General features: G+C 42.0%; 1 protein-coding gene across 15 annotated transcripts in view; it reads left to right on the forward strand.

The window, feature by feature from the left end:
- Rapgef4 (Rap guanine nucleotide exchange factor 4) overlaps positions 1-12,941 on the forward strand; it is a 306,593-nt gene that overhangs the window by 238,359 nt on the left and 55,293 nt on the right. For all 15 annotated transcript variants that reach the window (XM_004857683.3, XM_004857682.3, XM_087200374.1 and 12 more), the window contains 4 exons: positions 7,455-7,539; positions 9,037-9,097; positions 10,712-10,788; positions 11,197-11,343. In XM_004857683.3, the coding sequence (XP_004857740.1) occupies positions 7,455-7,539; positions 9,037-9,097; positions 10,712-10,788; positions 11,197-11,343 (370 nt within the window). The remainder of the gene's footprint in view (positions 1-7,454; positions 7,540-9,036; positions 9,098-10,711; positions 10,789-11,196; positions 11,344-12,941) is intronic.

Raw genomic sequence — 12,941 nt, forward strand, 5'->3', positions numbered from 1 at the left:
TTTGCCCTTTATTGAGGATGTAGAATTTATTCACTCCTAATTTCACAAAGAAGCAAAGTGTCCTCTTGTACACAGGTGGTGATCAGAACTAGGAAATACCTAATTGTATCTAACAACTGTACAGTGTCTTTTCCTGGGTTAAAGATAAGGTGAGGGAGCAGCAGGAACTGAGTAGGCAGAGCCTGGCGGGCCACTTGAATGGCTCTGTAGCCTCTCCTGGAATGTTCTTGACACTTAAGAAGCAGGGTCGTGGGAGGTGAAGAAGAAAACAAAAGAACATGTTTTGCTCAACAAGGAAGTGTGGAACCACACCAAATTTTCCTTTAAGGGAAGTGAAAGGTGTGAGATTGCTAGAAGGGCTCCAGATGATTAGAAAATGATCTAAGTTTAAGAAATGACTTACACATAGCAAACCAGGTGGGTTGAAATGAAGACAGGCATCAAAAATAAAGCATCCCCCTAAAAAGATAAATAAAGCATTTTTAAATTTTGAAACTTGACTGTAACTTATGTAGATATTTATTATGTTGACTTCTTTGGGTATTTTCCCTAGGTACCAGGGTCTGCTAGGCCACATGTCTACAGGAACAGAGTTATTTTCTTCCTCACCTGCATATTTTACCCTTGGCCATGCCAATGTGCTATTTGGTGGCTAGATGCATCCTTCATTTTATCCACATTCTAATAACTGAGGAGCTCTGTCGCTGACCTTGATAAATTCCTTGATAAAATGGTATTTACCAGCAGCTTCCAATATCACCTGAGCCCTCCCATCCTTTAATATATAAACTGCTCCCCATCCATCCCCGTTTATTATCTTGTCTGTAACTAGACATTGCTGGCAGAATGCATCCCCTGCAGAAACTAGGCCTTTCCACAGCAGGATCCGACAAATCCACATCAATGTGGCACCACGCAGATTTGTAAAGAAGCAGGGATGCCTAATATCTCTCCCTGTGACATCTGGAGAAGGACAAGTAAAGACCAGGTACATTCACGGGCTGCCACTCAGAGCAGCCAGAGAGTCAATTCACTTCCCCAGCCTTGTAGGTTGCTCTTATGAAGGTACATGGGAGTTATCTCCTCCTGCTCAGCCCTGTTCCCTTTCCTCTTGAAAGCCAAATTGCCTTCAGTCCTTGGGACCCTTTCATTACTGTTTGAACAGGCTGGGCGCTGATTTGTAGGATCTCTTCTTCATGTTTTTCCCCCGTCACCCCCGGAAAGACCAAAGCATGAAAGGTGCTCAATGCCACTGTTTGCCAGAAGAAACCCACTTTTAAAACTTGACTTTGTTCAGTGATTGTGGTCGGGAACACTCAGGTTTAGATGTTCCCAGGTGCTCTTTGAGGGGTGGGGGTAGATCAAGGGGAGAACCTTAGTCTGAAGCAGAGGAGAGAGGCGAGCCTTTTCTGAGACACTAGATGGCTCAGCAGCCCTGAGCTGGCAGCCTCGAGAGAGGGCCTTGGTGCTTCAATTCTAGCATGTGGCTCCACCTGGACTCACTTTAGTGGGCACAGGTTGGCCAGACTGGCTTTTGCTCTGTCCAGCCTCCCCCGGGGGATTTAGCTCAACTTTTCAATCCTGTTCATGTATGGAGAACCTGGAGGCACCGGGTTCTGGCTCCTGGCAATCTGCTCCTGAATGTTGCTTTTGCTTTATAAGTTGTGAACAGACCATTTTTGGTTTTGTTTTTGTTTTTTGGTACCAGGGATCGAACTCAGGACCTTGCACTTGCGAAGCAGGTGGCACAACCACTGAGCTAAATCCCCCGCCCTTGTTTTTGTTTTTTAGAGTAAGTCCCTTCACACCTTGAAACTCTGACTTCTCTCTATTAGAACATTTCCTGTAAATAGGACCAAAATGTTCTTTGCTCCCTGGATGGGTTGCCCAGTGACATTGGCCTGCCCTGGGATTACACTGGTCACTTTGGAACACAGGGCTGGTTTTTGGTTGCTGCTGTGTTTTTCTTTCTTTTTTTTTTTTTTGGCTTTCATTTTGGTTTTGTTTAGGACTCAGGACTAAGCTGTTTTTGGACAGGCTGTTCTATTCTGTGAAAGGGCCACCGTGGGTTTCTACATGGCATCCAGTCCCTGTAGAAGTCTGTTCCTCCAGGCTGGCTTCTAATGAATGGAGGACAGTGAGTGAAGCAGGTGGCCATACAGGTATCTGTGCAGGTGTGGCAGTTGCATCCCCAAGAGAGCCTCCCCTCGTGGCCTTGGGGGCAGACTCTACAGCAAGGCATGTTTCCTGGTAGGCTTTGCTTTGTGAGAGATATGTGGGGGCAAGTGCACTGAAAACATCCCCCGCTTTCCCACCAAAATAGAGAGGATGCCCTGGAATGGAGCCATTCCATGCCCTTTCTTCCCAGGTGAGGCACTGCCCTTTCCTTCCTGTGTCTTCCCCAAAGAGCCAGGGTTTCCATGCACTCTTGGGCTTCAGTGCTCACCCTTAGCAGGTCAGAGAGCAGGTTGCAAGTTTTCTCCTGGCACCAAACTTCGCCACTGTCCCCTGCTCAGCTTGGCGGGTGTGGGAGAGGAGGGGCTGGTGTCCCAGCTGACCCGAATGAATGGAGAAGCCTCTTGATGGCCCTGTCTGACATCTGCCCTCCATGCTTACTATGCACTTGTGTCTTATCAGCGTTGCTGTTTCACTCCTGTGCTGGTTTTCTTCCAGTCTGATTTCTCAGACATTCTATTCCTGCTTTCTATTATCCAAGAATCCGTAAGATTTTCTGCTCTGCTGATGGTACCCATTTGTGTGTTTGGTAATGGTGCAGCTTGTTTTCCATCAGACATTTTGCATGACAGACAAAAATCTGGCTCAAAGAGGCCTAGCACAACAGGTGCTATGTGTTGGCCTTGGATGGTCACCTCTGTCTGATCCCCACTGACCTTGACATAGACTGAGTAACTTCAGCTGGTCTAAGTGTTAACAACTGGCTGAGTAAACTTATAATCCTAAGGCATAATTTTATGGGGTTTGGGTTAAGAGGTGAGAGTCATCATTTTCACCCTATTTCCTTCCTCTATGAGTAATTATGTTGTCCTCCCTTATCCACAGAAGGATGTTCCAAGATGCTCCACAGATAGATGGCTGGCATTGTGGATAGTACCTGACCCTGTGTATGATATGATATAATATATATATATATCATATATTATATACATTGTATATATAAAATTTAATTATAAATTAGGCACAGTAAGAAATTAACAATAATAATAAAATAGGTCAATTCTAGTAATTTACTGTTATCAAAGCTGTTTTAAACTTTTTCGGTTGTTCATTATTGGAACTTTCCATTTAATGCTTTTGTACTTCAGTTGACTGCAGGTAACTGAAACCATGCCACAGACAGGGTGGGGCTACTATAACTTTGCCTTGACTCCAATCAAAATGAGTTGTGCTGTGAACACCTTGTCTTACTTAACCCTCAGTGGGAAAGATAGCAGAACATAAACCGCAATTCCCTTAGATCCTGAAACAAGAACTGGTCCATGGTGCTGCGGCCATCTCCCCTGAGTTCAGCCTGAATTAGAAGAACTCCTGTGTTCATTCATGCCATGAGCTATAATGAGCTCCCGCCCTAATAATAATGCCATCCTGCATTTGTGCTGTATTTCCAACGTAGACAGTGCTTCATATTCAGTAACCAATTCAACCTTTACCACAACCCTATTTAGCATTACTATTTTACAGATGCGGAAATAAGGTATTAGACCAGTTGGGCAACTAGAACTTCATCATTTAGATCTGAGATTCAGTTTCTGCTTCCAATCGAGTGCTGCCCTTTGATACTGCTTCTCTAGAGAAGAGCAGTGTAGAGTTAGGAATAGTTAAGGAAATAACATTTATCAGAATATGCTGCCAGTTGCCATGGCAGTGGGGCTATGTGTCATGTAAGAACCAAGGTTGGTAAGCCAGTTTTACCTAGGAGCAGCAACATCTGAGCTGAGCTTGAGGCAGAAAAAAAATCCTAGTTTGCAAGAGGAGCATGTGTAAAGTCTTGGAGGTATGAAAAGGCACAGTGCGTTTGAGGAATAGAGAGGCGCTCAGAATGTCTGGAGCAGAGAACACAGCTATCAGGGAACATGGGAAGTGAAGGGAGACAGTCTGGAAAAGCAAATCAAGAGAGGCTTTGAAGAACTTTGTGTAGTGACGAGGGACCATTTCTACATATGGAGTACTTGAGGACTTCCTGGGAAGAGATGGCGAGGAAGCCACTGAAGCTCAGGAAAGAGCACTATTTGGAGATGAAGGTTTTAGGCTTCATCATTATATAGATGGAAGTGAGAGATTTTTTTGAGGTGGAGAAGGTAGAACAGACCCTTGGGGCTACAGTACAATTTGAGGAGTGTACAAAAGAACAGATACTGAGAGAAAATATTTAGGAAAGGAGGAAAAGGACAATAGGATAAGAAAGAACTCAAGCAGTGCTCAGTGGTGTGAAGCAGCTGGTAAACTGAGTATGTTCCAAAAATAGCTTTAATGTTCCCATCTTTACCTCTCTTCCCACACTTTAGCCCAGGTCCTAAGACTCACTGGGATGGCTCAATGGTCAACTCAAACACAAGGCTACATTTTTAGTATTTTACATCTAGGATTTGACAGTTCTTCCTCATGTTTTAAATCTTGGATAATAAATGGAAAAAATCTTGGATGAAATATAATTGTTTTTAATATGATGAGATTTATAAATTCTAAAGGCAGTGCTTTTTAAAAAAATGAATTGAGCAATATGGATCTCATGTTGATATATAAACATCCTCCTAACACATAGAGATCTACTTCCAAAATTCCAACTGTGAATCTCTTTAGGATTTTGGAGCTGAATTCTAACTAAGCCTTTCTTTTCCTGCCTGGGGTGTTTTTCTCCAACCCACCCCACTCCATGGAGGCAAGAAGGAAATGTGGTGACTGTTTTCTCTTTTAGTCAAGCGTCTAGGAGTGTTTCATGCTATTTGCAGCTGATGTCAAGTAGCCTGAACAGCAGGACTGCTCCTTGTGCTGAAGAGCTATAATCCTATTACACCTACCTTAAGACTTTCATGTTAGCTACCTCTTTGGTCGTAGATGGACAGAGGTGATTCCATTGACTTTTAAATCCCCAAGGGTCCTAGTTTCAAACTCCCCACATCTAAGTCAAGTGGTAGATTAGGCCTCTTGCTAAGAAGGCCTGGCTTCTCTGGAGCCCCTGTGGCCACAGCTTTTCTTCAGTGTCTTTCTGGGGCCCATACCTTCGGGGTTCCACCATTAAGCACTAGATTTGTATCCTTCAGTGGCGATCCTTTGCAGGATGTCAACCTGACTGACATCTCCCAGGTCACAGATTTAGCATCTGTCTTTGTACAGTCAGGATTAGGGAATAGATCCTCTGTTGAGTCTACCACACAGGGATGTCATATTTCTTTGGTTCAATCAAAGCTGTCCTTGTGAAGGTAGTGTGCAGGGTATACAGTTTTCTTCCTCCACTCAGCCTCTGCTAACTATGTCAGCTTCCCCATGTGATAATAAATTTGCAAAATTACACAATCCAGTTAACCATTTTAGAATATTCACAGTCCAGTTCTGATTGTTCAGAGTATTGATCTAATAATCGATCAAGTTCCAGGTGTAATGTGCTTGATGAAATGTCATCCTTTATTGGTATGTTTGTTTAACTTCCTATTTATATTGGTCAGCTTTCCAATGTCTGGAACAAAATAGCTCATAGCCACAACTTAAACCAGGAAATGGTTTCTTTGGCTCATGGTTTCGGTCCATGGTCAGCTGGCTCCAGAGCAGAAACATCATGGTGGAAGGGTGTGATGGAAGAGAGGTGCTCATTTCGTGAAAGGAAAGCAGAGCACAGGGAGATCCCTGCAAGAGAGATACCTTCCAAGGGTGTACCTTCTGTGACCTGTCTTCAGTTGGACCCCACCTCCTACTGGCACATTCAGGATTGATCCACTGAAGAGTACAGCACCCCCAGGACCCACCTATCTCTTCAGGAGACTCTTATCCAGTGGAGTTAACACTTAAGATTAACTGCCAACTATACAAGGGTTTGAGTTTTGAAAATCAATTTGCTGCATTTTTTTCTCCCACAAATAAATCTGAAGTACCTTCACATTCACTGCTTCCTTAAAATCTCTCGACGTATTTCTAGGGAAGGCATCATCCCATTTTCAGATGAGACCAAGGCTTTGACATCACAGGGCTGGCAAATGGTGCCAACAAGATGAGAACTTGATCATCAGACTCTAAATTGAGTGCTCTGCTCAGTATATCAATTCTTCCTGAGCTTAACTGACCAAGAAATACTTTTTAAATTACAATATAATGATGGAATACCATCAAAAGCTCATTAAGGACTAAGTGTCTAATACAGAGTAACATTGAATAATACCATAAATTGCTGGAATTTTAAGACTAAATGCATAAAATAGACTGATAATTATGTGGTAAGTAATGTTCATGAATACAGCAATTAGCTGAGAGGAAATGCTACCTATCCATCAATGCATAGACTATCTCTCAGTTGACTTCCTAGCATTCTCAGTATTAACAACCCATTTGTTTTTAAGTTTCAAAAACATATTAGCCAGGCTTCCTTATATTGCAGGGAACAGTATAAAGTCCAAATTACTGACCAAACATATCTCTCATCATTAAAATAATTAAACACTACTAGTGATTCCAAAATAATTATAGGCACAAAAGGTGATAGGAATTCACTCAGTCTTCCCATGCCCCAAATGCCCACAGCACCCCATGCCCCATTCCTTAAAGGCATATTACTGAGCACTAGTTTTATAATGAATTTTAGAATTAAAAAAAAACTTTGCACAAGCTAATTGTGGACAGTGCTGGTCCATGGAGCAGAGTTTGAGAAAGGTAGACATGTGTCTCCTGTTTCAGTCCTCTTGGTAATCCCAGACACTGCTATTTACCTCATTCTCATCCTACACCCCTTATATATAGGACATTATACATTCTATATTTGAGTCCTCTAAAACCAACTAGAGTGACAATAGCATTAGCATTTGGTTAAGCTGCAGTATCAAATGAGATCCCAAGAAATTTACATCCATTGTCAACTGTCAAACTGTTCCTCATGGTGTGAAGAGATAAGCTTTGTCATTTTTATTAAGATGGCAAGGAAAAGCAGTTTGTTAGAACAGTCATCTACAAGTTGACAGATAAGCTAGCCCAGTTACATTGTGAGGAGAGGTGCTCTTCCCTCTGAGATTGGAAGGGAAGGGACCTTGTGAGCAGTGGATTCCTCTCATATCCTTCCACCAAGGAAAACACTCATTTCAAAAATCGTTTTAAGGATTATAGTGGCACAATCTCTCCTGCTGTCAGTATGTTTTTAGATAGAAGAAACCCCTGAGCATGTTACTGACATTGGAATCATTTCCTTATTTGAAGCTTTGGTGAAGCTTTTCTTCATTATTTTTTTTACTTTGTAGACCTGGTCAGCGGACTGTGGATGACCTAGAGATTATCTATGAAGAGCTCCTTCATATCAAAGCCTTATCCCATCTTTCTACCACAGTAAGTTGTCTCTTAGTTAAGCTAATTGGGGGACCCTGAGATAAATTCGGTTAGGGTTCGGGGAGAATGTGATGGTTGTGGTGGTGAGGAGCCTGAACTCTGCCTTATAAATCTACTTACTTATATTGCTAAGGAAGTTATGCTCAAGAGCAACCACTAAAGGAAATCAAGTTAGTAATAGTGCATGTGCCCTAAACCCCAGAGCAGTCTGATATGAGCAGGATTAGAACATGTGTTTCATCCTTCCAGATCTGAATTATGGGACCTGTGCACTCAGACAAGAAAGCCAAGCCCTGGGAGGAGTTTGGATCCTTTCCTTGACATATGGTGTCAGAGGGAGGAAGGAGAGAAATCTAGATATTCTGTCCTGGCTCATAGGATCAGCCCCATCCAGGGTTGCCACCCTCCTGGGAAAGAGGAAGCAGACAGTTCAAAAGAGCATCTGTTGAAGAGGGCATAGGTCAGGGGCACGGTGGCACTCACTACCTACTAGTCAAGCACGGCCCAGTGGCTGTATCTGATTCAGGACTTTAACCTAGTTGGGGTTTTTAGGAAGCAGAACCCCTCTTCTAAAAGCAGGGAGGCATTCACCATGGCCTCAAGCAGAAAGGCTCCAAGCCCTCTTTCCCCTTCAACCCAGACAGGACTGCCTTCCTCCTGCACCCCTGGCTGTCTGGAAGCTCCCTCACTTATCTGGATTATCCAAAGGACTGTCCCTGCTGACCTGCCACTGTCCTTGTCATTCTCACTCTCTGTGTGGTAGGGTAGCCTCTGTATATGTACATAGGAGCAGGGAGCAGAGACTCCATAAGCCTCAGTAAGGAAAGGCCCCCTTTTCCCTACCTGTGCTCCAGGTACCCGGTATGCCCCTCTTCTGACTTCTCCAGTCCTGGTAGAATTGTGGGTAGTCTTCTCTTCTACCTCAAACCCCAGTACCTGGGCACTATGGAAAATCCTCAGGTTATTGGTTCTTAGAGCTATCTTTTGAGATCATAATTTTGAAATATTATTTAGAATTGAAATACTAGCGAGGAAGAATTTGGAATTTTAGCTCTCATGGAATATAAGTTTGCTGACTTAATTATTCAAATTCAAGACCTTCAGTTTCCCAACATGTTTGTGTGGCATGCTGTGTGCTGCTGGGAAGAGCCACTAATAGCAAGAGAGTACTGTGATGATGTCGACATCTCATCTTTTCACCAAAGGCACAAGATAGGTGACAAGTTGCTGGTTAGTGCATGTGAAACCATGCACTAAACAGCCTTCTATGAGGTTGTCTGGTGTAAATTAGCTATTCTATAAAAATAGATTTTGCACAGGCTTTGAGATCCTAATGGTAAATCTAGTGAAAGTACTTCTGGATCAGACTGGCCACAAGTGAGGTGAGAGACAGCTGTTGGGAAACAAGGGAACAGTTAACATTGTGCCCAGGAAGTCCCTTCCACCCAAGCCTCCTGAGCCTGGCTTTTCCACGTTCTTTCTTTCTTTCTCTTCCAGGTGAAACGGGAGTTAGCAGGTGTTCTCATCTTTGAATCACATGCCAAAGGAGGAACCGTGTGTAAGTGAAATCTGTAGTGGCACATGGTGCCCGATTCACACCCTCTCCAGCACAGGCCATGGAAGCCTGAGGCAGGCCCCCTGCTGGGCCCTGGTCTCCCTTGGCTGGACATCATGTGGCAGTTGGGCTTTTATGGAACTGTGAGGATTCCAGTGCATGCCAAATGCCCTGAAGTATGGTGGTTTTCCAGCACGCACATGGGTAGCAGTTGCCAAACCAGGTCCCACTCACTTCCTACCCTCCTGGTGATAACAGGCATTTAAAGTGTGTGGAATGAAGTCTCTGCACTTCAGGTTGGGCCCTGGGCAGTACCTTTCAAGGTGACCTCACTTATGTTTGGGGCTGTAGAACTAAGCTGTCAAGTAAGAAATTAAAATTTGATCTTAACAGTATTACTTAAGTTGGCATTTCCCACTAGTCCTACAGAGTTCTTCTTACAAAACAGGAGTTACTGATCCTAGGCCAGGCAATGCTGCCTTCCCCAATCTCTCTTGCAGACTCATAAGACACATCAGCATGCTGCAGGTTTTCAGAGGTTCTGCAACAATGATGATCACTACATTTATACTGACACTTTCTAAACCTACTGACACATAAAGTACTTTTTTAATGGTCACTCATTAAATTGTCAAGAGATGTTGCATTTTGGAAAATCTTACTCTTTCTTCAGGATACATTGTGATAGTCAAGTAAGCAGCAAATATGGATTGTAAAAGCAAAAAGTGTTTTAAAAATTATATTTCAACGTGCTTTATTTTCAGACATTAAGAGTGATATTTCTGACATTGTTATATAATTGAGAAAGAATGTTATTATTTTATATTTTAAGGTTCACTTTGATTTTTTTTTTTTGGTACCAGGGATTGAACTTGGGACCTTGTGCTTTCGAGGCAGGCAGTGGCACCACTGAGCTAATTCCCCTGCCCTGATATTTTTTATTTTGATGGTCACTGATGACTTACAAATTCTCTTTAATTGTTTTGATTCAAACTTACTAATATTTTCATTTTGTTATGAAATATTTAAATGTTTTAAATGAAAAATGGAGAATGTTGCAAATACCATCTTAACCTTTAGCAAATACTCCCATTATGCCACATTTATCATGTTTTGTAAAGAAGGAAATTACACAGTTCCAGTCAGAAGTGCCTTATTCTCTCCTTTATCTCATTCTTCTTTTTCCTTCCCGAGGGTAATTCCTACCCTGAATGTAGCGGTTATCATTCCAACCCATTTTTAAAGAAAAATATGTAGGTGTGTATCTATAAACAAGATGTAATGCTGATTTGCATGTCTGCAAACTTCACATTACTGGTCAGATTACTTTTAAAAACTATTTTCTATGGTGTAACATTTTCATGAATTGTGGGAGAAACGTGCATTTCTTTAAGAAATGGGTTGCTGGGCACAGCAAGTAATGTGGAGTCTGTCTTCCTTTCATGTTCTATAGAAAGAGAAATAATATTCCACCTGAATAATTTAGTATTTGCCAGTAATTTTTTTTGTATTTTACGTTTATGTAATTCTGAGAACTTAAAAATGATTTGATAAGCTGTAATTTATATTGATGTGCTTCTATTCTTATCATTAATCTTTTCATCTTTTTGTGTCTAGTGTTTAACCAGGGAGAAGAAGGTACCTCCTGGTACATTATTCTAAAAGGATCAGTGAATGTAGTCATTTATGGCAAGGTATTTATATATATGTACATATATATATCTTCTTCTTTTTGTAAATTTATTATATTCCACTTACTAGTTTGGCTCTAAGTATAAACAATGTAGTGCTACAATTAAACTTGCAGCAATATTGTTAGTTCATGTAGAAAAGGCATTATTATATCTTTAATCCAATTTTCTTAATTATTATACTCACAGTAGTATTATACTTTCTGGGGCTCATCTCCTTATGGATTATAATGTATACATTTATAATTAGGTCATAGACCATATTACTCAGTGGAAGAAAAATTAAACATTATAATTTAATTACATAATTCTGCTTTGAACAGCCCATTTATATCCAGTGTTTTAGGGGACAGGGGTCTTGTGACAGACAGGGTTGTTTACTGTTTCACCTGAATGTCCTACTCTCTCCAGGGTGTGGTCTGCACCCTGCATGAGGGAGATGATTTTGGCAAGTTAGCACTAGTGAATGATGCTCCCCGGGCTGCCTCTATTGTCTTGCGAGAAGATAATTGTCATTTCTTAAGAGTCGACAAGGAAGATTTCAACCGGATCCTGAGGGTGAGTCCAAAACACAGTGTGGCTGAAAGGTGTCTCATTTTCCCCTTCCCAAGTAAGCGGGGCTCCAGGTGAAGTATTACTTGAGTAGTACTGTGATGAATGCATGTTCCAGGAACAGAGTCTATGTTATAAAATGGGCACATTCAACATGCTGGGGTCCAGACACGATGTTCCAGGAAAGCTGCAAACATGGGATGCTACCCTGGGTCAGTCACCTTAGCACACAACTATACTGGTCCATCAGAACTGGCAGTGAGTGGCAACTGCCTTGGCAAAATGTCGCAATCTAAAAAGTTTCTCTCCGGCATCCTAGGTGACCCTTTTTATGTTCTTTCCCACCCTACTCTGCAGTACAGTGGCAGCCCCCTTTGCCCGTGTCTGCCTCTATCCCAGACCTACAGTGTTCAACTCCTGTCACTGCCCAAACCTGAACCCTTCTCATCCCCTCACTCCTCTTGATTTACTGAGTGGTGGAATGGTGGTGTGGTTACTCCAACCAAGTGCTGTCATTTTGAATATTTTATCTGAAGGTGTTTCACATTAAAGACATTGGAGAGTAGGTGAAGAACTGTGGAGATAGTAGAGGGAACTGCAGAATTGGACTTAAAGTTGGCTCTAAAGATGAGCTTCCTCTTAGCTTATTTAAGGTATTTAGGAGACGGTGGAATTTTAGATGTGGTTCCTGATATTTTCCCACCATGCAGTCCCTGGTCCCTTGGGAGAGTTGACCCAGCTTTGACTGGTAGGGCCCCTGATTATGGACCACTTAGGTGGTGACTGTGTCCACCACCCCTGGCTTCTCAGATGACCTGAGGTCCTCCCCATCCTACATTGAGTTCACCTAGGATGGCTCTCTCTCTCCCCTGCTCCACTGGCTCCCAGAGAGGTCCCTTCTTCCCTTCTCCTCATGTATGTACAGCTCTCCCTACACTACTGGAAGCATTTGCCTTTGCTGTCAACATTTCCAACAAAGTTAATCTAAGGAGTGAGGTGTCTTTATATAAAGAAAGTTAAATTAAAACTCCTACAGGCCAGAGATTTAGCTCAGTGGTTTTGCAGCCTGCTGCGCAAGCGCAAGGACCCAAGTTCGATCCCCAGTACCACAAAAAAAAAAAAACAACAAAACTCCTACCATGAAATAATATAGGAAAAAATACCACATGGAATTTGATTTGGCTCTTGTTTCATCTCTTTTAAGATGGAGCCCAAGTGTTGAGGAAAAGCACATTAAATTTTTTAATTATTTAAAATAATGTTAAAATTTAGACATAAATTTCACTAACTCTTTGAAGTTTACACATGTGAGTTTACACTCAGCCCAACAATTCTTTGAAAGAATTAGATTAAGATCATTTATCATTGATATAATGTATAATTCAAAATCACTGAAAAAGACTTTAAACACATTTCAAACTGTTGTTTCTTTTAAAAACAGTCTTTTGAGGGCCAGGGATTTAGCTCAGTGGTTCCGCCGCCTGCCTCGCAAGCGCAAGGTCCTGAGTTCAATCCCCCGTACCAAAAACAACAACAACAACAACAAAAACCAGTCTTTTGAGTAGAAACAAAGGTGCCACTTCTAAGGAAACTCAGAAGAAAAA

This window comes from Heterocephalus glaber, unplaced genomic scaffold (assembly GCF_053883595.1).
Source record: "Heterocephalus glaber isolate CG9 unplaced genomic scaffold, H.glaber_assembly_v1.0 deba00000347, whole genome shotgun sequence".
NCBI classification, from domain to species: domain Eukaryota; kingdom Metazoa; phylum Chordata; class Mammalia; order Rodentia; family Bathyergidae; genus Heterocephalus; species Heterocephalus glaber.